Source organism: Schistocerca gregaria, chromosome 3 (genome assembly GCF_023897955.1).
Source record: "Schistocerca gregaria isolate iqSchGreg1 chromosome 3, iqSchGreg1.2, whole genome shotgun sequence".
NCBI lineage: Eukaryota > Metazoa > Arthropoda > Insecta > Orthoptera > Acrididae > Schistocerca > Schistocerca gregaria.
Window position 1 is genome coordinate 956,325,684 of NC_064922.1, and position 27,598 is coordinate 956,353,281.

At 38.3% G+C, this 27,598-nt stretch overlaps 1 protein-coding gene across 1 annotated transcript in view; it reads left to right on the forward strand.

Annotated features, from left to right (window-relative positions):
* Window positions 1–25,985, forward strand: part of LOC126355951 (p21-activated protein kinase-interacting protein 1-like) — a 63,637-nt gene extending 37,652 nt beyond the window's left edge. The window contains exons 4-6 of the mRNA XM_050006539.1: window positions 7,997–8,117; window positions 21,420–21,777; window positions 25,501–25,985. Of these exons, the coding sequence (XP_049862496.1) occupies window positions 7,997–8,117; window positions 21,420–21,777; window positions 25,501–25,902 (881 nt within the window). The 3' untranslated portion in view covers window positions 25,903–25,985. The remainder of the gene's footprint in view (window positions 1–7,996; window positions 8,118–21,419; window positions 21,778–25,500) is intronic.
* Window positions 25,986–27,598: the final 1,613 nt, after the last annotated feature.

A 27,598-nucleotide genomic window follows, 5' to 3' on the forward strand; every position in this document is an offset into this window, starting at 1 on the left:
CTCTCCAAAGCAATACAGTACAGAATAGGTCACTTTGACCATCTGATTGGGGAATATCAAGCTGGTTTCCAAAATGGCATTTCCTGCCCAGAACAGATCTTTAACTTGAAGAAAATCATCAGGCTAAAAAAAATGGAGGAAATAACTATGTGGTCATGTTTGTTGATTTTCAGAAGACATATGACTCCATTGACTGAGAGGAATTAATGAATATTTTGGAAGAGTTTGGGGTGAATGATACATCAAGAAAGCTGATCAAACAAACTCTTGCTACCACAGTGTCATAAATAAAATTTATGGGTGAGATTTCAGAAACGTGTACAATCTGAATGGGCATAAGACAAGGAGATGGACTATCCTCGCTCCTTTTCAACTGCGTCTTGGAAAAAGTCATTTGAGAGTGGAGAAAGAAGATACAACGAAGAGTGGTTCAGGCTTGATCCTAAGAACAAAACAAGTTAAGGTATCTTAGATACCTTACAAGTTCTCACAATTGCCTTCATGGATCTCCTTACCCATCCTGATCTCTATAACGTTAAATTTTGCCTGGTACCTAATGCACCTAAATAAGTGGACCTCATGGACTGCTTGGTCCTCATCCTTTTTTTTTCTTGTGCTTATTGGATTTGAAGATAAGTGCATTGGTATTGATTTCCTAAATCAATATGACACAGTTTCAAAAAGCACTTTTGAAATTGCCTTTAGATTAGAAGATTTCTGAGCACTTCTAAATTGATTTCAATGAAGTCATTGGTAGCTGAATTAGTAGTATAAAAGTCTAGGAATTGAGAAGTTGTTAGTTTGATTCTTGCTTGTAGAGAATTAATTTTTTACTTTTAGTTAGTTTCTTTATCTGCCATCAATTTGAAATGCTAATTAACAACTTTCAAAGCCTATTTTTTTAATAAGAACAATCTTTAATTTTTAATTATTAAATTATTTGAAATGTAACAAAGTAAATTAAAATCTGGTTAAAATAATGTGAAACATGAGGTGAAAATTATAATACTCTTTTATTTCTAGAGATTGAACAGTGTTGTTCATGTATGTAGTTTTTTCATTCAACAATAAGGCATTTCCATATAACTGTATCAAAAGTTAATATATCTTTTTGGAATTAGTAATTAAAAATAGAAATGATAATTTTTAAAAAATATGATTAATTAATTTTTAATTAATATTTCATTTGGAAATAAATGCAGAATTGAAATACATTGACTGCTTGGCCATTGCGGATGACCTATCCATTTTTGCTAACAACATAGAGTCAGTAGTCAACAAGATCAATAGGCAGTCAGAAATTGCTGAAAAAGTTGGACTCCAGATCTCTATTCAAAAGACAAAATATATCAAGAACATCTGTGATGGACCTGAATGGATAATCACTAATCTGGGAAAAATAGGACGAATTAAGAATTTCTGCTATCTCGGTGAAGTCATCCAGGAGAATGGTTTAGAAGAAGAAGCAATTAATGTCAGGATGAGGAAGTTAGACCAGGCATACCAACTGCCAAAGAATACATATAGTAAAAAGTCTATGAGTTAAGGGGCCAAGTCTTGACATTATAATACAGTTGTAAAACCTGAGGGCTTATACACATCCGAAACTTTGACCATGAATAGACAAGGTCAGTCCGAGCGGCTGGAAAAGTGAGAGTGTAGGATATTAAGGAAAATCTTAGGTAATAGATGGGTTGATGGACAATGGTGAATGAGAGCAAATGAGGACTTGTAAAGATGGACAGAACCTATCACAGCATCCATTAAGAAGAGATGATTGTTATTTTATGGTCATCTCATGAGGATGGATGGTGACCGACTAACAAAAAGAATATGGAGTTTCGTCCAGTGTAAGAAAACAAGGCCGAGATGGTGGAAGAATGTGAAACATGGTCTTAGGCAGATTGGTATCTCAGAGAGAGAAATTCATGGCAGGAACAAATTTAGAAGATTGGTGAACGACTACCAAGGTTTTAAAATGGCATCAACATCCAAAAGATGGAGAGGACCTTTGTCCAAAGAGCATAAACAGGCACTTCTTGGTTGGCTCAGAAGATACACGCAGGAAATCAAAGCTGGAACAAGAATAAGACCTAGACACTAAAATGAAATTGGTTGTTACCATGCAGCCCATAGAGGCTCCTCTAAATAAATAAAGTAAACTCTTAACAACACTCAGAAATCTCCTACTCTTCAAAGAAAATTTCATAGGTTTTTGTTTTATGTAAGTTTTAGAATTACATCATACTTATTTAGTATGTTGACGCCCAGACACTAAGTTTCAAATCCTGTCTATATGAAGAAAATCATAGGTAGCCATCTCAGTTGTCCCGTTGTGACAGATTTCAAAACCCCAACAGAATGCACCATAGCTCTTGAGGACCAGCACCTCAAAGTTACCAGGAGGCTTATGTGATACATGAAATGAAATGTTGTGTGGCGAGGGCCTCCTGTCAGGTAGACCGGCCGCCTGGTGCAAGTCTTTTGAGGTGACGCCACTTCAGCGACTTGTGTGTTGATGGGGATGAGATGATGATGAAAACAACACAACACCTAGTACCTGAGCAGAGATAATCTCCGACCCAGCCGGGAATCGAACCTGGGCCCCTTGCATGGCATTCTGCCGCACTGACCTCTCAGCTATCGAGGCGGACACATAAAAGAGTCTGACCATTTCCTATAGATCTCATATCCATGCCTTGGCCCCTTTCATGTTATTGTTGTTCCCTAGACTAACATTCTACACACACACACACACACACACACACACACACACACACACACACACACACACACACACACACACACGGATTCTCTGTCTCCGAACTCTGCCTCTCCCAGTGCCCATCAAAAGCTCTTCAAAAACGTCATTCATTTTCACACTAGCTGTTGTCATCTTTAGCTTTTCAGGTTTGAGTGCCAGATATACAAACAAATCAGGGGAAATAGCTGTAGCTACCAGAGTGGCTCCATCCTATGCCAGCTTTATTATGAACTGCATGAAAGAGGCATTCCTCAGTTCCCAGCCACTATGCCACATGGCATTATACAAATTCATTAATTGTATATTTGTGGTATAGACTTGGAATAAAGAGCTTCAGATATCCTTTCTTCTAAAGTCCTTTTTTCCAGTTGAAATTCGTCTGGTCCTTCTCTAAATCACATTGAACTTTCCTAGATGTTGATCTCCATCTCATCATAGTTCACATTCAGACTTTGATAAACACCAGAGCAACAATACGTGAGCTTTACTATTGTCTCCTTTTTCACACCAAACTTATTTATCCATAATACTGAAGTAATTGTCGCAAATGTGTGTGCTTCAGCACCAAGTCCCTCAGCATGTATGGCTGATGGCTGTAGTCTTTTCCAGGCTTACCTCTTGATGCATCTGACCTAAAGAAGGGGTGATGAAGGGGGCGGGGGGTGATGGAGGACTCTTATCTGTTCACACCATCAAAAGCATATGCTAAGTTACAAAATATTTCCAGTGGTAACACTGTAATTTCTTACGTATCATTTTTGGTGGGCTATATCATTTGGCGAGGTAAATATCACCTGTTCAGTTACCAGTCCTCTTTTAAATCAAAACCATTTGCTTCTGAGAATGTTTTGTGTATTAAGTGTTTAAAAATGGTTATGTACATGATCTTGGAAAAAAATGCTACTGCTAATAGTTAGATGGATTGGTAATTCTTTGCTGTTTTAGCTCCTTGATTGTGAACTGATTTGAAACAGTGTGGTTTAGTATATTGGGGGAAAATACCGCTATGAAATGTTATATTACGTAAGTAACTTAGTAATTTTGAAAGCTGAACTGAACAATTTTTTTTTATAATTTTGATATTGATTTCTTCATAACCACTTGGAAATCTATTATTAAGAGAGTTTATGACAATGAAAACATCATTTGGAGATGTAGTATGTAGTTGTAATTTATAAAAAATGTTCTAAATGTTTTTCTTAGAAACTGAAATCTATCTATTAAGGAAATGATTATACATAAATCATATACCATTGACAGAACAAAAGTTATTTAATGTGTGCAATTTTGAGGCTATATTTGATCAGTGTATTATTTACTTTTAAATAATGTTCCTAATTTTCCTATTCAGTATCATCTTGGTGGAGGACTGTATTTTTTTCTTGAAAATACATAAATTTTATTGCTAGGATGACTCCACTAAGAACTTCCCTGTTTTCCTTTCCCTGTTGCTTCATAACCTGGGTTGTGAGTAACTAAATCCACTTTCCCTTCTTCCCTTTCTTTCCCCTCTCTCCTCCCTGATGAAGGAACATTTATTCCGAAAGCTAGGAGCTTAAATTTTCGGTTGTTTTTTGTTTCTATCGGCTGTACAGAGCTGAGGTAAGTACTGGCCAGCCCCTCTATCTCTTTGTTAGTAATTGTTCCACTAAGAACTTTACAATACAATTATTAAAATGATTTAACCCTGCCAATTCACGTTAATTTTTGTAATAATACTTTTCAAAGTAGCCTATGACTACATCACAGAATAAATTATATTTTTCGTTAACACGTTTTCCTGTGGTCATCTTTCCAGTGTGTATTTCATGCATACTTCTTGAATTCTATCCCTTGCTCATTTATTACCCTGTAAGTTCTGCAATTCTTGCACCTTGATATTAAATGTCAGTCATTTCCTCCACTATGATGTTTTACTTTATTCATCTCCTCCATACCCCAGGAAACCTGTAAGTTCCTCTGATCTCTCTCTCTCTCTCTCTCTCTCTCTCTCTCTCTCTCTCTCTCTCTCTCTCTCTCTCTCTCTGATACTTTTATACTTTATTGGTGTAATTTTATTCACTTTGCATCTTGTAATATTCTTTTTCCTCTGTACCCATTTTCACATCTCAGTTTGTTTATTCCTTACATCATTAATGCTTATACTTGCTAATTTACTGTATTTGGCCCTCTCCCCTCCCTGTTCCTGCTGACACATTTTTCAGAATATTTGTCTCCTTCAACTTATACAGGGTGAGCAACATAAAACCAAACCTATAACATAACATAACATCTGCAGAATCAGTAGGTTTTGTTGGAATGAAGTTTTTTGAATGATACACAATTTAAGTGTTGCATTTATTAACATTATTGTTACAAAAGATGTTCAAAATGATAGCTCTGGGCATCAATGCACTTTTGTGCTCTGCAGTTTCTATTGGAAGTCATCAGACAAAAAGGTTCTGTTATCAATTGTATTGGTTTCTCATTGAAAGTTCACATTCAGTTCATCTGTATTGTGCGAGTTAGATGTATTCATTTTTTCCTGTAAGTGCCCCAGGAAAAAAATAACAAGTAGACAACCCAGGCAAATGTGGAGGCTACTATATGCTGCTCTCAATTTGTTCATTTGTGAAAAGTGCATAAATGTGATTCACTGAAATGTTTGATGTGTGAAACGCTGCTCCATCTAGTTGGAAGAAGCAGTATCTTTTTCATTGTCAGCCAGTTGTGCATAGAGTTCTTCAAAGATTGTCTATTGACAGTCCAGTCAAAAAATATTGATCACACTGTTACACAGCATGGTGAATTCTTTCCATCTATTATGTTTTTTGTTCTACTCCCAAAAATAGCTTTTTATTTAGTTATGTAAATAAAATAGAAAGAAACTTCCTCATGGGAAAAATATATTAAAAACAAAGATTCCAAGACTTACCAAGCGGGAAAGCGCCGGTAGACAGGCACAATAAATAAAACACACAAACACACACACAGAATTTCTAGCTGTCGCAACCGACGGTTGCTTCTTCAGGAAAGAGGGAAAGACGAAAGGATGTGGGTTTTAAGGGAGAGGGTAAGGAGTCATTCTAATCCCGGGAGCGGGATTGGAATGACTCCTTACCCTCTCACTTAAAACCCACATCCTTTCGTCTTTCCCTCTCCTTCCCTCTTTGCTGAAGAAGCAACCGTCGGTTGCAAAAGCTAGAAATTCTGTGTGTGTGTTTGTGTGTTTTATTTATTGTGCCTGTCTACCGGTGCTTTCCCGCTTGGTAAGTCTTGGACTCTTTGTTTTTAATATATTTTTATTTAGTTATTTTGGCTAAGTTTTATCTTACTTTCAATACATTTATCTATTGGCGTGAAACACTTACATAAAAATTTCAAGTTCTTATTTAGACTTGATTTAACTTTAATTTGTTGTTCAAGTTATCATTTTCATTGTTCTGCCTACATTCATGTAATTAACTTTTATTAGGGCAGTCGTAATTAGAAAATGCAATAAACTGCTGTGAGTGCTACAGTTCACAAACATGCAGATCCATATGAGGTTATCAGTATATTTCAGAAAAGTGACACACACCATTTGTAGCTAAGCATTCTGACTTTCCAGTAACATACTTTAAATTACCTAAAACTAATTAGCTTCCAAAATTACTGAACTTGAAGTTCTAAGTCACTAACAAGTTTCATTGCAGATTTTGCCCCAATCCCTGTTAGATTCTGACTTTCAGCTGCTTACTGTTGTTACCTGAACTTTTCTGTACAAAATGACTTACAGCATTGATTAATAACTTACTAATTAGTACTTTCATGTAATTTACACTAATTTGGTATATGGTGCATGCATGTAAACAGGGGGATCCACAGCCCTGTGAATAACAATTCCATGTATTTTTCTAAATTTCTGACCAACAGCATTTTCTGTAATTCAAAATCACATTAGTACTTGTAGTTTACTCGAAATCTGGCCTAGCTGGTTTTCAAAGCATAGTATGGTTCACAAAATAAAAATTGGAGACCTCCAGGTTGGAATGTCAGTAATATAAGGAAAAGATAGATTGTTACTTGCCGTAAAGCTGACACGTTAAGTTGCAGACAGGCACAACTAAAACACAGTTACACATTAGCTTTCACTCACAGGCTTGATCAGAAAAGTAAAAACACACACACACACACACACACACACACACACACACACATTCATTTATGCAAGCAAGCACACCTCATGCACAGATGACTGCCATTTCTGGCAGCTTGGACCAGCGTTGGCAGTCTAACACCAGCACATTATGTCAGACAGTGCTCCTCTCTCCCTCTCCCTCTCCCTCTCCCTCTCCCTCTCCCTCTCCCTCTCCCTCTCCCTCTCCCTCTCCCTCTCCCTCTCCCTCTCCCTCTCCCTCTCCCTCTCCCTCTCCCTCTCCCTCTCCCTCTCCCTCTCCCTCTCCCTCTCCCTCTCCCTCTCCCTCTCCCTCTCCCTCTCCCTCTCCCTCTCCCTCTCCCTCTCCCTCTCCCTCTCCCTCTCCCTCTCCCTCTCCCTCTCCCTCTCCCTCTCCCTCTGCCTCTGCCTCTGCCTCTGCCTCTGCCTCTGCCTCTGCCTCCACTGGGCCACTGAATTCCAGAAATTTTTCAATGAACACTTTGTGTTTCATCTAATGATTGAGAACAAGTGTTGGTCTCAGCTATAGCTATCCTCTCCTGGAATGAACATGGCATTTTACACAAGCACAACTGCACTCACAAAACTGCACTGCAATGAAATGTATACTGTGCTGACATGTAACATCTGTTGAACATCATCAACAGTTAGTAGTAACAAACATGTCTGCTAGTCACATTAGCTATAAGAGAGTCTTTCATAAATAGCATCTGGTTGTGGTTTCACTATGGGTTTGGTTTGATGATGCTCACTCTGTAGCGGGCTCTGTTAGTTTGTGTTGTGGGTGACTTGTTCCCCCCCCCTCCCCCTTTGTCCCCCAAGCCCTCCCTTAACCATCCCTTAATGACTAACCAATTGTTCTCACTTCTTTAAAGAAAGAACCTGTGCTTTGTTACTTGTTTTGTGTGTTCTCTTCAGCATAGTACTGGTCAGCCTGTATGTCTCATTACAAGTTTAACAAGCATCTGAATGAAATTTCCCTTGTTAAGAGATGATGATTATAACTAGTGATGTTGTAACTGTCCGATGTTGTGTTTCACTGCGTTATAATATTGAGATTAATTTTAAAACTTTTATTGTAATGTGATTGTTTTCAGCTGTAACATCAATGAGTGTACATCCAACAGGAAAGCTGCTTTTGTCACTGGGTACAGATGGTACACTTAGGACATGGAATCTTATAAAAGGCCGTAAAGCATATGTCACCAACTTAGGGAAGTAAGTTACAACAAATAATTTCAAACTCAATAAAAATTTAAGTCTTTTATTGTCAACAAGTCATTGTCAATTGAACTACATAATGCATATTTAAACTTTATTTTTAGTCTCCTGTGTCACTGTTTCCATAAAGTTGTACTGGAATTTGGTATACCATATTTGTTTCTTTTACTGCATGTCCCATTAGTACCTGAAACAGAAATCAGTTTCACAAAAAGGATCAGCCCCTCTAATTAAAAACTGTAATTTCGACTGTAAAGTAATATGCTTGATTTTTCTGAATAGTGGGAAATAAGATTTCAGCAAATATTTGTGTGCACAAACCTTCTTACGAAGGTTTTTCCCCTTTACAATCTTGCTATTCAGTTTGCAGGAGACAATCACAATTACATTTCGCTTAGTGGTGAGTGTTGTAGATAATTCAGCCGTTAGGGAAGAGTGTCATGTAATTCTCTTTGGGAACCAGTAATACTCTGTCATGTTGTTGTTGTGGTCTTCAGTCCTGAGACTGGTTTGATGCAGCTCTCCATGATACTCTATCTTGTGCAAGCTTCATCATCTCTCAGTACCTACTGCAACCTACATCCTTCTGAATCTGCTTAGTGTAGTCATCTCTTGGTCTCCCTCTACGATTTTTACCCTCCACACTGCCCTCTGATATTAAATTGGTGATCCCTTGGTGCCTCAAAACATGTCCTACCAACCGATCTCTTCTTCTAGTCACGTTGTGCCACAAACTTCTCTTCTCCCCAATCCTATTCAATACCTCCTCATTAGTTACGAGATCTATCCACCTTATCTTCAGTATTCTTCTGTAGCACCACATTTCGAAAGCTTCTATTCTCTTCTTGTCCAAACTAGTTATCGTCCATGTTTCACTTCCATACATGGCTACACTCCAAACAAATACTTTCAGAAACGACTTCCTGATACATAAATCTATATTCGATGTTAACAAATTTCTCTTCTTCAGAAACGCTTTCCTTGCCATTGCCAGTCTACATTTTATATCCTCTCTACTTCAACCATCATCAGTTATTTTACTTCCTAAATAGCAAAACTCCTTTACTACTTTAAGTGTCTCATTTCCTAATCTAATTCTCTCAGCATCACCCGATTTAATTTGATTACATTACATTATCCTCGTTTTGCTTTTGTTGATGTTCATCTTATATCCTCCTTTCAAGATGCTGTCCATTCCGTTCAAGTGCTCTTCCAGGTCCTTTGCTGTCTCTGACAGAATTACAATGTCATCAGCGAACCTCAAAGTTTTTACTTCTTCTCCATGAATTTTAATACCTACTCCGAATTTTTCTTTTGTTTCCTTTACTGCTTGCTCAATATACAGATTGAATAACATCGGGGAGAGGCTACAACCCTGTCTCACTCCTTTCCCAACCACTGCTTCCCTTCCATGCCCCTCGACTCTTAAACTGCCATCTGGTTTCTGTACAAATTGTAAGTAGCCTTTCGCTCCCTGTATTTTACCCCTGCCACCTTTAGAATTTGAAAGAGAGTATTTCAGTCAACATTGTCAAAAGCTTTCTCTAAGTCTACAAATGCTAGAAACGTAGGTTTGCCTTTTCTTAATCTTTCTTCTAAGAAGCCTCAGAGCTACCCATTCTTCTTCTACTGTATTTCTTTCCCCCATTCCTGTCAATTGCTCCCTTATGCTCTCCCTGAAACTCTGTACAACCTCTGGTTCTTTTAGTTTATCCAGGTCCCATCTCCTTTAATTCCCACCTTTTTGCACTTTCTTTAGTTTTAATCTACAGGTCATAACCAACAGATTGTGGCCAGATTCCACATCTGCCCCTGGAAATGTCTTACAACTTAAAACCTGGTTCCTAAATCTCTGTCTTACCATTATATAATCTATATGATACCTTTTAGTATCTCCAGGGTTCTTCCATGTATACAACCTTCTTTCATGATTCTTAAACTAAGTTTTAGCTATGATTAAGTTGTGCTCTGTGCAAAATTCTACTAGGCGGCTTCCTCTTTCATTTCTTAGCCCCAATCCATATTCACCTACTATGTTTCCTTCTCTCCCTTTTCCTACACTCGAATTCCAGTCCCCCATGACTATTAAATTTTCATCTCCCTTCACTATCTGAATAATTTCTTTTATTTCATCATACATTTCTTCAATTTCTTCGTCATCTGCAGAGCTAGTTGGCATATAAACTTGTACTACTGTAGTAGGCGTGGGCTTCGTATCTATCTTGGCCACAATAATGCGTTCACTATGCTGTTTGTAGTAGCTTACCCGCATTCCTATTTTCCTATTCAGTATTCTACAATAAGATGAGAAATTTCACAAGATTATTAGCCTTTCAGCGTTTGTTGTAGAGTGGTTTCTGCAGCTGTCAGACATGACAAGTGCTGTAGTCCCGCCAAAGTGTGCCAGGGTGCGGTAACTTTTGTGGGGCGGCGAAGAAGTTGTCAGCTGAGTTGTTTGAATGTTCATTTCACGTAACAGACTATTGCCGATGCAACATATGTGGGACGGCGAAGAAGTCGTTGTTTAATGTTGAATGAAAGTTGAACATTGCCACCTTAAATCACGCGAGCCTGGCAACTAATTTGGTGGCCAGTCAGAAAACGAAGGGAAACTTACTGACCTTAGTTCCCAGTCTGCACGGCCACATTCCTGTACAGCCCAGCTAAACGAAAAATATCCATAGTTCTTCACGGGATTAGGGCTGCTTCAATAAAATTTAAAGTTCCAAACAAGATTTTATTATCTTAAAGGCTCACACAAATTACTCGAAACTTCTGAAAATGCTAAAGACATTAAATATTGTTAATTCAGCCAATCGTTTAATAGTTCAGAGGCGACTTCTACAGCAAGTTCCTCCCGAATAGTTCATTACTCTAACTAACGGTGCTCTATTAATAGTTCGCAATAATGTTAAAAAAAAAGATTAATGCTCGCCTTAAAAGTGGAGTTAGTCACCACTTGCCACGCGGAATTATACTTCACACGGACGGCACAATAACAGTTTGTTACCGAAGTCTAAACGATCCAGGACGGTGTACAGTCCTCGCGATTTTCAATGTCCGTTTACATTGCTAAGTACGCGCATGTCACAGCCCGCTATGACGTCACCCGAGGCGAGGCGCGATCGGACGTTAAGCTCGCGTGGACTAGGCGTTGGTCTAATGCGGAGTGAGCTTACTACTGCCTCTGCCGCTCTTTTTATATAGCTCCGGCGCGTACCGCCAAGAGAGCATCTGTTCTTTCCGTTCATATGCAGATGCCTGCGGCCTCCAAATGACCGCTATCTCAGGCACATAATCTTAAATATCACATTTAATAATAGCTTTACAAACTTCTCAATTTTTGTATACATACATCTGAGCAGTACAGAAGCACGTAGAAAATCTCAGCCCGCTAAAATTAAAACTTTACTCTCTAGAATTTTTACAATGGAACTAACGGTAGATTGTTACCTCTGAACCATAGCTTTATCAAGACTTGTATCAGCTGTTAATTATGCTACAAGACTAAAACTTGGTGTAGCTTTGTTAATTGTCCTATCTGATCATTGGTCTTAAAGAATTTGTTTTATCATTAAAATTTAAAGTACTTAATCTATAATGCTTATGTACATTTTACTCACAAAAGTAGTTTTTACTAAATTACTAAAAAACTAGAAGAGGTAACTGATTGTGGTATTTCCATTATTATTATTAGGGTGAACTGAAGCATCCTACCAATTTTCAATATTGTAGCTCTATTATTTCGCGCCTCTGATTTTTCCGAAAAACGCGGATTCTGGAGTCAATTTTAGTTTTATGGTTTTGGAAACCAGCACCACTCATTAATGACTTCTTACTGCACCTTCTCACCAAATTTTGGCTTCCTAGCGTCATTATTTAGCGCCTCCTATTTTTCTTTCAAAACGTGAATTTTACGTAAACTACTAATTTTATAACATTAAGATTTGTTACCTGAAACATTATTACATAGAACTATACTTTAACAAAGTTTTACACACAAATCTTAATTTTTACTTTTATGTTAAATGTGGTGCAATACTATATGCAGGCGCGTTACGATGACGTGACGCTACTAGCAGTGAACTAGGGTAAGTCCCGTGCACTCGCTCGCCTCTGTATCTTATACATGATACAGCGCTTGCTTTGCTTCACTTTGTTGGTCATTGACCAAAAAGTCGAGCTGCAGCTCATAGTCGTGTGACATGGCATCATTGGGTTGCGGCGAGCAGTATACTTACAACAATGAGCTCTTGTGTTGGCTCATGCCATTACAACAGTTCTAAGATAATGTGTTTGGAACTACTTAGCAAGATTGTGTGTAGTGCTGGCTGCTGTGGCCGAGCGGTTCTAAGTGTTTCAATCCAGAACCGCCCTTCTGCTGCAGTCGCAGGTTCGAATCCTGTCTCGGGCATGGATGTGTGTGATGACCTTGGGTTAGTTAGGTTTAAGTAGTTCTAAGTCTAGGCGACTGATGATCTCAGATGTTAAGTCCCATAGTGCTTAGAGCCATTTGAACCATCATCTGCAGTGAAATCATAGACATCCCAGTCTATACTCAGTAGGTTAAAGTCACCTCCTGCTAGTACTGGATGATTGGGTACAGCTGCATTACTGAGCATAGAATTTCTCTGAATGATTTCATGACTGGTATGGCGGGTTCAGGTGGCTGGTAAAAAGTCCAGTGATTAACTTAACTTCTCCTTACTTGCAAATAACTTCGCAATCAGACTCAATTTTGACCCTCAGTAGACATGGATGTCTACAGTGCGACAGATTTCCTGGAAAGTGATACATTCAGAGATTTTGTTACAAATATGTTAGCAGTTTACTGTTAAAATATAGAAGTTTGAAGTGTCTTTATGAAGGCAGTCTGATTTTGCTCACTGTGTGTGGACCAGTGAACAATCGTCAGAGGACCTCAAACTATTACACAGCTGTAAAAAAGCCATTTGAACTTAATAAGAATTCTGATACACGAGTAGCTGCTTCTTAGGGGTAGTGAAACTCTTACCTATCAAGAGAAATACAACAACTCTACATCCCATAATGCAGTCCATAAATCTGCAGCCAAGGCCATCTTGCAATTGTCTGGTCTCTTTCTGAGACTGACCACTTGGCCCCAAATCAAAGAACGCTGATCAGTTGTGGGTATGGTATTGATTAGTAAGATGTGCTTGCACCCTGAGAGCATGGCCAGCAGTCTCTACTGATTATGCCAGCTGTCCATACAAATTGAGGATAGCCTCAGAACCCAACTGACAGACACCATTATTACAGGTGACGAACATTGCATCCTTGACAGCCACAGGCAGGCTGTCCTTCATGTCTTGGATGTGGTCGCCCCAGCAGACATACCAAGTGCACGTTTAACTTCTTTCCAACCCTGGATACTAATTCCATAAGCACCCCCATAACATTGGAGCTCCTGGTAACTAGCAACTGCTCCCATGTGCCTGCAGGGACCATGTTGAAGCAGCATCCTCTATTGTCAACTCATAGGTGACTGAACAAGAGTAGATGGCCAGTCGCCACACTCACTCTCCACCTCAAGTGACCTGAACAGGTTGCAACCTGACATTAGCCCAGCTGTGAGTGTGGTTTCTCTCTGTCAGATATGCTGAAAGGTGTCTCAGCAGCAGAACCCATCTGTGGAACAGTTGGACTATTCAGTGCCAAGTGGTTTAATTCTGGAAAAAGTTCCCACATAACCATCACGGATTTCACTGAAATTTTATGTGAACATTCACAAATGTTCCTAATGAACATTGGTAAAGTTTTGTTGTCATCAGTTTAATACTTCCAGAGGTATAGTCACTTGTTTAACCTCATGGCACAGCTATCAACAGAGCATCCACGAGTTTCCTGCTATTTTGAGGAATAATGTCTCTGGTAGTATTTTCTTGAAAGAAACAAAACTTTGGCATCTGATACAACTTTCCTTGCTAACTTAAGTGAAATAATAAAAAAAGATTTCCTGAGTGATGTGCATAATGATAATTTGAAGCAAAGTTGGCAGAAAGACTCTTGAAAAAAAGTGTGAAGTTTATCTTTTTATATCTTCGGAAGTAATTGGGGTACACACCTGAAACTTGTCATGTAATAACTTAGCAATACAGGGTCTTACAATGTAAAATTTCATTCTCCTACTATTTTCCAATAGTTATGCAGATTGAAGGCAAAGTTCATAATTTTTCTAAAAATGCCAAGAGTGGCTTTCCTTGGCCTACTTTTTTAAAAAAAAAAAAAAAAAAAAATTCTGCGAACTCTTTTCAACCATTTTCAGTAGAAAGACCATGGTCTAAACCACCTAAAAAACTATATTTGGTTTTGCAATGTGAGCAAATAAAGTGCTAAAAAACAACAATGTGAAGAAACGAGGCTGAAAAAATACATTCTTGGAAAAAATGTGAAGTTTAACTTTTATTAGGCCTGACAGTTACTGCAGCATAAACTTGAAAAACTTTGCACACAATAACTTACCATTATGAGGTCAAGAATATAAAATTTCATTCTCCTGCTGGTTTCTAGTAATTTACAAATTGAGGGCAAAGATGAAAATGTTTCTAAACATGTCAGAAATGGGTATTTTTGGTCCACTTTTACAAAAAACAGTCTCCTGCAAACTCGTTTAAACTATTTTCATTAGGATATCTGTGTTGTAAACCACATAAAAAACTCTATTTGGTTTAGCAATGTGAGCATATGAGGTCCTAAAAAGGAATGACACAGTGGAGGTGCATTGACAATGGGTCATTTTCTGCTGGTACTCAAATTAAATGTGACATCTTTTATTATGTGCTACAATTGTTTAGTACTGTCTGAGGAAGATAATATCATAAGTCCTGATGACTAGGAAATGAGCTTGAGTCAGAAAAACTGCAAGTAAGTAGTCTTTTTTGTGTTTTTAGAGACCTCTACATCATTCATCTTTACAGAATTCTTTTGACAAAAATGAAATGGAAGAAGGAATTCAATAAAAATAATATGTGGTGGTGCGCCTGCACAATCTGCCACAACGGCATTTGTATCCGTCGGCAGTGACAGTTCGGCAAAGCACAAAGCAAGTGTGTCACCATTACCCACAGCTGGCTCCCTGGCTGACAAATATGAACATGTCAGACCACTGCCAGCATTTCCTCATCCACTTACACCTCTGGCAGCCGCAAGTCAGACACCTTCATGCCGTGTGCATTCAGTTGTTAGTGGTAGGACTCTGCACTTTGACAGTTAATAGTTGTGTTAATGTTTCTCTAACGATATCATTATTCGGCGTGCAGCTGACATAATTTTTGTTTACATAATGGTTGTCAATAAAGATTGTAGATTAAGCAAAATAGTATTCTCTTTTGTGTGGCTTTAATAATGTGAGGTAATCAAATTTGAAAAGTGTAAGTTTTTGGCTTCTGTCTTATCAAATTTGTTCCCAAACAATCCCATCAATGACAGCATCTAGTCGACAGTATAATTTTTCTCATGACATTGTACATCATTTAATGATACCTGTAAAAAAGTTCAAGTAACTTGAAGTAAACATAAGCTTAGGATTCTAAATGAGACCACTTCTAGTTTTGGCCTCAGACACTTGTAGAAATGTATCATCAGCTTGGGATCCTGTGTAAAGAAACCCTTATCAGATTTGGGAGCCTGTGGTAAATAAACTCATCCATAGCTGCTGTTGCACAGCTACCTGGTGTGGCCCCTATGGTGATGGGTATGCTGGTTTTCTCACTTTAAAGGGAACCAGCATTAACCACATTAACCACAAACTATGTGAACACAAAAGTATGCTACAGCTTAAACCAGAATTGAACTGGCACATCAGTAGAATTACACAACAGAAATACATATGAATTCTCTATATAATGAATGTGTTCAAAGGAGGTTGTGAACATAAAAAAAAAAAATACACAATGTAAGTATGGTGTAAAAGCTGCCAGCTGTTTACACAATGTGTGCTGCAGCTGTAATGCAACATTTGTACTGCCATCATCTCCACTGCCTTGGTAATGCACAGTTAAGTTGTGAAGTTTATAACCAGTTTGATGCTGCAGTTATAGCAGGAAAGAAAAGACTGAAATATGTCGCAATAAGTCACAACAAAAGACACCCCTTTTTTTAAAAAAAAAAAAAAATTATAGTGAGTTATTCGTAATTTTCTCAATTCATGGTCATAAATATTTTTGATACTGCCTCTCCATAGTGTGCTAAACAATTTTAGAACTTAGAAAAAGATATCGGTTTTAATTTGAGTATCATCAGCATTTGATCCCATTTTCAAAGTGCAGTCCTTGCTTAATATATATATATATATATATAAAAAAAAAAGCTCTTCATATGTCGCATTTCAAAACCAAATATAGTTTTTCTTTTTTAGACGGTTTAGAATATGATATTTGTAATGAAAATGGTTTGAAAGAGTTTGCATAAGACTATTTTTTTTTTTTTAGCATTTTCATATAAATCATCAACTTTTCCCTCATTTGTAAACTGTTTAAAAGCACTAGGTGAATGATATTTTATATCAGAAGAAAATTTTATATTTTAATACCATGTATTGCAAAGTTATTATGTACAAGGTTTCAGGTTTACCCCACAATTATTTCCAGAGTTACAGAAAGCTGAACTTCACATTGTTTTCAAGTGTCAAGGTTTTTGGCGGACTTTTCTTCAAATTAACCATATGCAAATCACTCAGGTAATCTGTTTTTCTTATTTTGTTCAAGAGAGCACAGAAAATTGTACAAGATGGTGTACTTTTGTTTCAAGAAAATATTACCAGATATACTATCTCTCAAAGTTGCCGAAAACTCGTAGGTGCACTGGTGATATTTGTGCTATGGGGTCAAACACACAACTATATCTTCAGAAGTGTTGAATTAATGATTGTGAAACTTTACCACTGTTCTTTGGGAACCTGTGTTATTGTTGATACAGAATCTCATCAAAATCAGTGATTTTCGTATGGGAACCTCTGGATCACTTGGTATGCAATGTCCCAATTACTTGAGGTGGCCCATGCTACGCCCTGAGGCAGCACTGCAGATGGCAGGCAGTGGCCAACAGTGTCTTCAACTGTTGCAGTCAGCTCCTCCGCTGTGTGCGCACAGCATCCATATTCCCCTCCACAAAAGACTGAATGAAAGCAATAGGTAACAATAAATAAAAATTAGCCATGTTGTCATTTAGAGCGAGATTTTCACTATCAAATGTAAGCTACTACTGTGAAATTGTCACTGACACCAATTCGCCGCACTCAGGAGGTGTCGAGTTTTTTTTTTTTTTGTTTTTTTTTTTTAAATTATGCTTAACAGCAACAATCTCTGTAAACATAAGAGTTTGTAAGACTGTGTCATAAATCTTGTCATAACGTGGGTTTAATCTCATTTACTTGAAGGATTCGTAAGCAATAAATACAGGCTGTTTCATAAAGAATATACATAATACAAAGTATTATTTTGTCCAAACTATCGATCGCTGCATCACGGCTCAGCTATTGGAGAAACAAATATATAGTCCAGTTTATATTAATAGCCATTAGATGTCAGTTGTCTTCTGCTTTGCTTGGTAACTGTCATATGTTTGAAATGGCTACTTTGCAGCAGAAATCATTTTGTGTTCTGAAGTTTGTGAAGTGTAATTCCGTGATTACAGTGCAAAGACGTTTCAGGCTGAGGCACCAAATTGATCCTCTGAATGGGTGGAGCATTCACAGATGGTATTGACAGTTTCTAGCTACAGGATGTGTACGTAAAGGAAAGAGTCCTGGCCGCCCTCGCGTCCCTGAAGAAAATGTTGCACGAATTCAAAATGCTTTCCGATGTAGTCCTTCAAAATCAACTTGTCGTGCCAATCAGGAGTTACATCTGCCTACAGCAACAGTTTGGCATGTTTTGAGACGGTGGTTGGTTACGAAGCCATACAAGTTACAGCTGTTACAAGCTCTGTGTCCTGATGACAAATGCAAACGTGTGGCATTTTGTAACAAGATACTTGATGCTATTGACAATGATAACACTTCCGCACAACGCATTGTGTTCATTGATGAAGCGACTTTCCACAGGTCAGGAAACAAACACAGTGTTCGAATTTGGGGCCTACAGAAGCCACATGCATCCATTGAACAAATACGAGATTCGCCCAAAGTCAGTGTGTTTAGTGGGATATCCCAGTCACATGTTCTTATTCTTTGATGGAAAAACAGTTAACAGTCAGCACTATCTCACTATGTTACAAAAGTGGTTGTTTCCAAGGCTGCAGGAAGACAACTTCATTTTTCAACAAGAGGGACACCCCCTCATTGCAGTCGCCAAGTAGATGAATATCTGAGTAAAACTCTACCGAACCAATGGATTGGTCGTCAAGGAGCTGGCGACTTAGCATGTCTCATCTGGGTTCCATGGTCACCGGATTTGACACCCTCTGATGTCTTCCTGTGGGGTTTCATTAAAGACAATGTTTATGTACCACCACTCCCACAGAACCTGGAAGAGTTGAAAACTGGATCTGTACTGCCATAACATCAGTGATGGAGGACATGCTTGCCTGATTATGGGAGGAATCTGAGTATCGACGTGATATTGTTCGTGTCGCTGATAGAACTTCTGTATTCTGAATTTGAGAGGCTCATAAATATGTGTGTGAAGTTTCTTATTCAAATGTCTTAAAGTTTAATAAATATATGCATTCGAAATACGTATATTCTTTTTGAAACACCCTGTATATTATGAGCAAATATGCTTTACTGAAGTGTATTATTTAAATAGCTTTTAAGTAACTAACAACTGCAGGTTTTAATATAAATGTGAAATAATAGATTAGCTTAACATTATTGAGTGGTTACGTACAGTCTTTACGTAGTAGACTTACATTTTATGCAAAAGAATTACTTATTTATTTCCATCCCCTATTTTTTCCATTTATACTCAATTAACACAGTTCTTATGAGATGTTTAGACCACTGTTGTATTTCTGGTTTTTGCTTTTTTGTATCACATGTCTTGTTGTTGTTGTGGTCTTCAGTCCTAAGACTGGTTTGATGCAGCTCTCCATGCTACTCTATCATGTGCAAGCTTCTTCATCTCGTAGTACCTACTGCAACCTACATCCTTCTGAATCTGTTTAGCGTATTCATCTCTAGGTCTCCCTCTACGATTTTTACCCTCCACTCTGCCCTCCAATACTCAATTGGTGATCCCTTGATGCCTAAGAACATGTCCTACCAACCGATCCCTTCTTCTTGTCAAGTTGTGCCACAAACTTCTCTTCTCCCCAATCCTATTCAATATCTCCTCATTAGTTATATGATCTACCCATCTAATCTTCGGCATTCTTCTGTAGCACCACATTTCAAAAGCTTCTATTCTCTTCTTGTCTAAACTATTTATTGTCCACGTTTCACTTCCATACATGGCTACACCCCATACAAATACTTTCAGAAATGACTTCCTGACACTTAAATCTATACCTGATGTTAACAAATTTCTCTTCTTTAGAAACGCTTTCCTTGCCAGTCTGCATTTTATATCTTCTCCACTTCGACCATCATCAGTTATTTTGCTCCCCAAATAGCACAACTCCTTTACTACTTTAAGTGTCTCATTTCCTAATCTAATTCCCTCAGCATCACCTGACTTAATTCGACTACATTCCATTATCCTCGTTTTGCTTTTGTTGATGTTCATCTTATACCCTCCTTTCATGACACTATCCATTCCGTTCAACTGCTCTTCCAAGTCCTTTGCTGTCTCTGACAGAACTACAATGTCATTGGCTAACCTCAAAGTTTTTATTTCTTCTCCATGGATTTTAATACCTACTCCGAATTTTTCTTTTGTTTTCTTCACTGCTTGTTCAATATACAGATTGAATAACATCGGGGAGAGACTACAACCCTGTCTCACTCCTTTCCCAACCACTGCTTCCCTTTCATGCCCCTCGACTCTTATAACTGCCATCTGGTTTCTGTACAAATTGTAAATAGCCTTTCGCTCCCTGTATTTTACCCCTGCCACCTTTAGAATTTGAAAGAGAGTATTTCAGTCAACATTGTCAAAAGCTTTCTCTAAGTCTACAAATGCTAGAAACGTAGGTTTGCCTTTCCTTAATCTATTTTCTAAGATAAGTCGTAGGGTCAGTATTGCCTCATGTGTTCAAATATTTCTACAATTTAACAATGGAAAATCAAGGATGAAATGTAACAATATTATGAAAAGGATAGTTGCTACTCGCCATGTAGCGGAGATGTTGAGTCACAGATAGGCACAACAAAAACTCTGTCACAAAATAAGCTTTCGACCAACAGGGCCTTTGTCAAAAGTAGATAATGACACGCACGCACGCACACACGCGCACACACACACACACACACACACACACTCACACACACACACACACACACACGACCACAGTCTCTGGTAGCTGAAGTCAGGCTATCATAGTCTGGTAGTCTGGCTTCAGCTTCCAGAGACTGTGGTTTGTGTGTGTGTGTGTGTGTGTGTGTGTGTGTGTGTGTGTGTGTGTATGCGCGCGTGCGCGTGTGCGTGCGTGCGAGTCACCTGTTTTTGACAAAGGCCTTTTTGGCAGAAATCTTATTTTATGAAAGTCTTTTTGGTGTGCTTATCTACAACTCAGCATCTCTGCCATATGGTGATAGCAACTATCCTTTCCATAATATTGTATCATATGTCTCTTAACATAGGCCTCTCTCATCTATGTTCTCACCACATTTACTTACTGCTTAAGTCATATTTACTGTAATAATTTGTGACATCATTATTTAAAACCAGTTGTACATTGATTGCAGTGAAGAAAATCTCATGTATTCTTAAAAGTGGTGCCCACTTTCTGGTGCAGAAAATAAAAATAATGTGTGTATTTTTAAAAATTTTTCAAATGTGAAAACACGAAGTATTCTGCAACTCTTCTGATTGTGCAAAATAACAATATTTCGCTACATCGACAGTGTGAACACTGTGTACGTTGATTGCTTGTGTAAGCAGTTTAATGCTTTCAGATTATTATTTTTTTCCCTCAGTCACCTATTCATACATTTATGTTCAAGTAGTTCACTTTGTTTGAGTGGTGTTATCTTTTTTATATCTTGCAGTGTCTTTAAATTTTTGTGGCATTATGGAGGCAAATGTCATTGTGCATGTTGCTTTTGCCACAGCTTTTGAAATTTTGGTTGTGTATTTAGTTGGCAATAATTACTCACTGGGATATCTGCTACTTTTCTGTGAACAAAATTAATTCCTGTTTCACTGTGTTCACTAAAATAAATCTTATTCCATTGGACAGGGAAAGCCGGTGGTCGTCAGGTGTAATCTGGTCTCCTGATGGTACTCATTACATTGTGCTACCTGGTGGGAAACGAGCTGATGTGTACTCAGTGGAAACTGCTGGTATCAAGTGCTCATTAAAGTTGCAGTGGGGAGTATGCTGTGCTTGTTTTCTCACTTCAGACATATTTTCTCTGGCTGGTGAGGGAGGGAATATAGCACTGTATTCACTGAACGAGAAGAGTGGGGAACCCACGAAGCAAGTGAAGGCTCATGAGGACAGGGTGAAAGCAACGGGTGCTATTACTCTGGCTGATGGCTCCACGTGGCTTGCAAGTGCTTCTAGTGGAGGTCAAATAAAGCTGTGGCAATTTAAGGTAGGGAATAGTGTATCCATTATGTATAGTTAAATACCGTATTTACATGATCATTGTTTGTGTTTACTCGAGTGTAAGACAAGCCTGAATATACGATGACACCCCTGTTTTCAAGAGGCTCCTTGAGGACAAAAAAAAAGAAATCAAATTCTCACTAATCAAAATTACAGACTGCTTTACTGACAAAGTATCAGCCAAAAAGTTAACGTTATACCTATACCAAACTTATGCCATTTTTTGATTGTCTGCATTTTGATAATACTGCACTAGGAGAAATAAAATAAACAAAAAGAGATGGTTACATTAATTTTCAGACAATTTTCTTTTCTATGTTTTTTGCTTGTTAACGCTTTAATCTGTGATATCAATATTTTTAATCATCATCGGGTGTAATAGCACAGCTGTGAAATTTGTGTCTTCTGTGTCACAAATATTTCTCTATTTCTTCTGACTTTGTTGCTATTTCTGAGGTTGTCATTATGGTGGGACCTGTGAACACAGCAATTCTGGTCCCCCCCCCCCCCCCCCCCCCCCTCCAATTCCATTTGTCCATGTAGGCTGATTGAATTCCAGTCACAGAGTACAAATAGAGGAACCATTAACAGCACCTGAAATTGGTGGTTAGGTTAGTCATTAAAATATTGTGTGCAAAAAAGAATTGTCAACCTGACTGGACAACTTAAAGCATACCATCTATCAATGAGTTTGTGAGAGACTCATGAAGCTTCAAAGAAACTGGTATAGGCATACAGAGATATGTAAACAGGCATACTACAGTGCTGTGCTCGGCAACACCTTTATAAGACAACAAGTGTCTGGCGCAGTGGTTAGATCGGTTACTGCTGCTGCATTGGCATGTTATCAAGATTTAAGTGAGTTTGAATGAAATGGTATAGTCAGTGCATGAGCAATGGGACACACCGTCTCCGAGGTGTGATGTAGTGGGGATTTTTCCTGTACGACCATTTCACGAGTGTACCGTGTATATCAGGAATCCAGTAAAACATCTAATCTCCTACATCACTGTGACTGGGAAAAGATCCTACAGAAATAGGACCAATGACGACAGAAGAGCCTCATGAATCTGTGGACCCTGCATGTCAGCAGGGCACTGTTCAAGCTGGTAAAGGCTCTGTAATGGTGTGGAACGATGTGGGACCATGTCTAGAAATGACTCTGATAGGTGACACGTATGTAAGCATCCTGTCTGATCACCTGCATCCATTCATGTCCATTGTGCATTCTGAGTACTTGGGCAATTCCAGCAGGACAGTGTGCCACCCCACACATTCAGAATTGCTACACAGTGGCTCCAGGAACACTCTTCTGGGTTCAAACACTTCTGCTGGCCACCAGACTACCCAGACATGAACATTATTGAAGATATCTGGGGTGCCTTGCATTGTGCTGTTCAGATGAGATCCCCACTCCCCTCGTACTCTTGTAGATTTATGGACAGCCATACATGATTCTGGGTGTCAATTCCCTCAAGCACTACTCAGACATTAGTAGAGTCCATGCCACATCATGTTGTGACACTTCCGCATGTTCGCGGGGTCCCTACATGATATTAGGCAGGTGTATCAGAGTATTTGGCTCTTCAGTGTACATTTATTTTATGGCTTAAATTGTCAGCATATCTGCCAGAATGATTTGACACATCTTATCTGGATGCCTTGTTCAGGTAACAATCCTTTACACTTATTACGAGATCAATATTTAATTTATTTTAGCAAGCTGCAATGACCTAAAGTATTTTTGTAGCTTTTAGCAGAGAAGGCCACAATGTGATGGTCAAAATGTTCTTCCAGTAGCCTGCTGAAATGTGTGTCCTGAAGTAATGAGCAAAAAGACTGTGTTTCATTTCAAAAGACTGAAGTTGAGGGCAACGTTATTTGAAACTAACTTCCACAATTGTGAAAGGTATCCATAGAAGAAGACAATTCCTCAAAATACTGTAATTATTGTACTTCACACAATAGGAAGGGGGGAAAAGCTAGTAACCCATGAGCCATCTCTCCATAATGTACAAGAAATTCAATAACACGAACACCAATTGCATGGGCATTAAAAATTAGATTTTAGTTAAGTAGGTAAACAAGTTGGCTTTAGAAGTGGATGTAGCACAGTGGGCCAGTTTCAACTCAAGAATGAAATTATAGAATGTAGCAATGAATGTGAATTACTACTTTGTCTACAGTTCATAGATTCTGAGAAAGCTTTTGAGCCAGTTTCACTGAAATCTGTACTAATAGCACTTGATGCAATCCATGTTATTGTTCTTCAGAAAATATGCACGAATACTACAGCTTCTGCTGGATTTTTAAAGTAGTGAGAAATAAAGAATTAAAAATAGAATAAGGTAAAGAGATTTCATATCACTAAAACTATCCTTGTCATACCTGGAGGAAGTTATGGAGGAGTTCATGTTAATGGAAAGTATGTAAACCACTTTTGTTTTGAGGACGACATATTTTTTGCCTCTAGTGCAGATTATGTTCAACAGTGGATGTAAAACTTAACAGAGCAAGTTTGAAAGTATGTCTGATATCATATAAATAATGTGTGACCGTGGTATCAAAGAGAAAATTGTACAAAATAACAACAAAGTTGTAGAACCAGTTGGTGCATTTTTTTTATTTTAAGGCAGATGAAAACAACCACTGGGTGGACATCAAAAGCATTAATGGAATAATACAAATGGTAAACTATACAGAGTAGTTAAAATATAGCTCCCAATTTGTCTGAAAAAAGTGTGCAATCAGTGTGTATTACTGATTTCGCTTTACGTCTGTTTGGACTGAAAATAAATTGGAGGTAGTAAAGATTTGTAGCCACTTTCATGGGTGGTTGATGGACCAAGCAAGTTCTTTGCTGGATTTCTAGACATAAGGAAAAAAAAAAGAGTTAACAGTTTAGTGAAAGGTCTGTAGATGACATTAAAAATGTGCAGGAACAGCATGGACGTTTATCCCTGAAGATCCTAAAACAGGAAAAGTTGGACGAGACCTTTATTCAGCTGTGTACATAAAATGTTGTTAATGATGATGGTAATTTTGTCTTGGAGTCAACCTACAAATTTCATTGTATTGTCTCTGGAGAAGTAGGTAACAACAAGTTATTTAAAAATGAAGTCTTCTGTAAAATGTTGTACGGCCACATGTATGGCAGCAGCAAAGATAACTTAATGAGTCTCTGTACGACTGCAGTGTTTAACAACAAATAGCTTGCTGTTGCGTGTGCAGTCATTTACTGTCAAGAAAATGGCACTAAATGAAATTTTGGCACCTGACAACAACATTGTGCCCCCTCTCACTCTGTGACAAAAGGCAAAATTGTGCATCTTGGTTATGGTTATGAAACAAAGGAAATACAGTAATACTGGAAATTAATTACTTTGTAATGGCGTAAAGTGGGAGAATAAAAAGTGTACGCTGTCCATTTCAAATTTAACACACATTGGTCCTCTGTTTCCCATTTTGTCTGTTTAAAAGTTTCTATTTTCTTTGTATCTGACACTAGAGATGGAAGACATGTTTCATTCAGTGAATAAAGTTCAAGATAATGTCATAGAATGTGGGTCATAGTGGGTGGAAATGTAATTATCCATACTATCACATTTTAACTGAATGTTTACAGTGTTTATCCTTTTACGTTATAAGTTGATAAAATTGAACACCGCGTGAAGCTACTTTGTTTTTAAATCTGTTTATTTTATTGCAGGATGGAAAACTGAAAGAAAAATGCTGTACAGATGCTGGTTGCAGGATAACTTGTCTCACTCTTGTACTTTTGGACCCTTCTGTTGAGAATATAAAGGAACCAGAGGTAGACATCAAGCCGGAATCTAATTCTGACACAGAGCCAGAGTTTATAGCCACTGGCACTTCCAGCAAACATAATCCAGAAATTGGTGAAGTTATTGTGGAAGTTGATCGCACAACAAGAAAAAGAAAGAGACGCAAATCAAAAAAGAAAAACAGTGTTGGTGAGGGAGCTGACATAGAATGTGTTGAAAATGGAAATAAAAGTATGGAAAAGCAAAATGTGAAGCAGGAAAGAACTAAGAAGAAAATGAAAGAATTAACTAGTTCAGGGGGACAATGGTCAGTGCAAAATATTTAGCAAGTGGTGTTTTGTTATTTGTTGAAATGACTCGTGTAATATTTTTTAATAAAACAATGTTATGGGACAATGTACCTATTAAATATGGATACATTTCATATTCATTCACTTTGTTAATATTAACTTAACAAATCATACTCTCTTGAGATTTGGTATATTCTTCTAGTCCTTAAGGAGATAAGAAATTGAAAAGGTTTTGTGGAGAACAGTATGAAGGACGTGTATGGCTACATTAGGGACAGGGGCGGTCTTAGGATGTTATAGGGAGGCCGTAGTGGACAAGACTGATGGTTCTGCACAGCAGTACCAAATGTGAGTTAATGCTTGTAACAATCCCTTTTCTTTGGGTGGTGTGCTATGTTCAGTCACAAGTCATGGGGTGGAGCCGTGAAAACCAGATTGGCTTTTTCTTGCATCCCAGACTTTTTGTGTCACATCCTTGGAGTGTAGGTGCTGTAAACTGAGTTCATAGCTCCCATTTATTAATGAAATTTTGACTATCATAACCTGTTCTCCCAATGATTGATAAATTTACTAAAATATTCACTTCAGCTATATACAAATGAGATCACCTCTACACGATCTTCTTGTCACAACCTTGAAAAACTAGTTTTAGCTAGAGCTCCTTTGCTCCATGATATTCGTACGATACACAGTGATTCTGCTGCAGATGGTTTCTGTGCGCTGTGTGGTTGATACTTTTCTGGTTAGTGCTTAGTTGTCTTTGTGGCCTGGCGCGTGGACAGAGATCATTATCTCAAAATGGCAGGGACAGAGAGTAGGAGTGGGCACAGGACAAGGCGAGCGTTGGTACGTGGCTGCTCAGGGGCCAGTGTGTCTCGAGGTGTGTCGTGATCAGAGCTGATGCTGGTGCAGGCAGGTCGCTCTTGACTGTGCACAAAATAGTAGGAACTTGACTGCAGCCCCTTGGCTCACTGGGCTTGGTGCAGCAGGTCAATACATGGTGTTCGCACCCTTGTAGAAACTTGATGGGGAGGACTAAATCCTGTGAGCAAACTTACGAGCCTCGATAGAGACCGCTGTATGCGAGGAACTGGATTTTGTGTTTATAAGAGCCCTACCGCCTGTCTTTCAATTGCATCATGATGCAGTATATTGAAAACTTCATTATCACTTTGTACCCTGACCTTTTCTAAGACATTAATTTTTGCCATACCTTTTGGAGCTGAGTGTTCAAACAGCCATATCATCAATTGAAAAATCAAAGAATTTTTCTGCATAATTCCAGAAAAGACACTAAGACTGTGCCTGACACGCTGGATTTTTAGTTCATTTATTAAGTGGCCAAGAATTATTGGAATCATCAAAGTGAGATAATCTATTTACCAAGAGAGTAAAGTATTCACCTTATCACCTAACCTGGTAAACGTCTTTTCAGTGCCAGCCTGACCACAGGCAAATACGTTACAGTTGTAGCCAAACAACACTCCAACAGTCAATGGACAGACAACACAGTCCTTAAAATCAATGTCTTTTGAAATGGGTCCAGGAACACTGTCAAAGGGAAATGTTTTTAACAGTTTTGTGTCCTTTGTACAGAAAGTAAACAGTGGTTACCAGTGACGTCTGCAGTGGTTTATTCTACAAGGTTAACAATAACTTTACACATGGTATTACAATATGGAAGGCTTTTCAGAAACTGGTGTGGACCAGGCATGATGGTGTGGCATGGGCA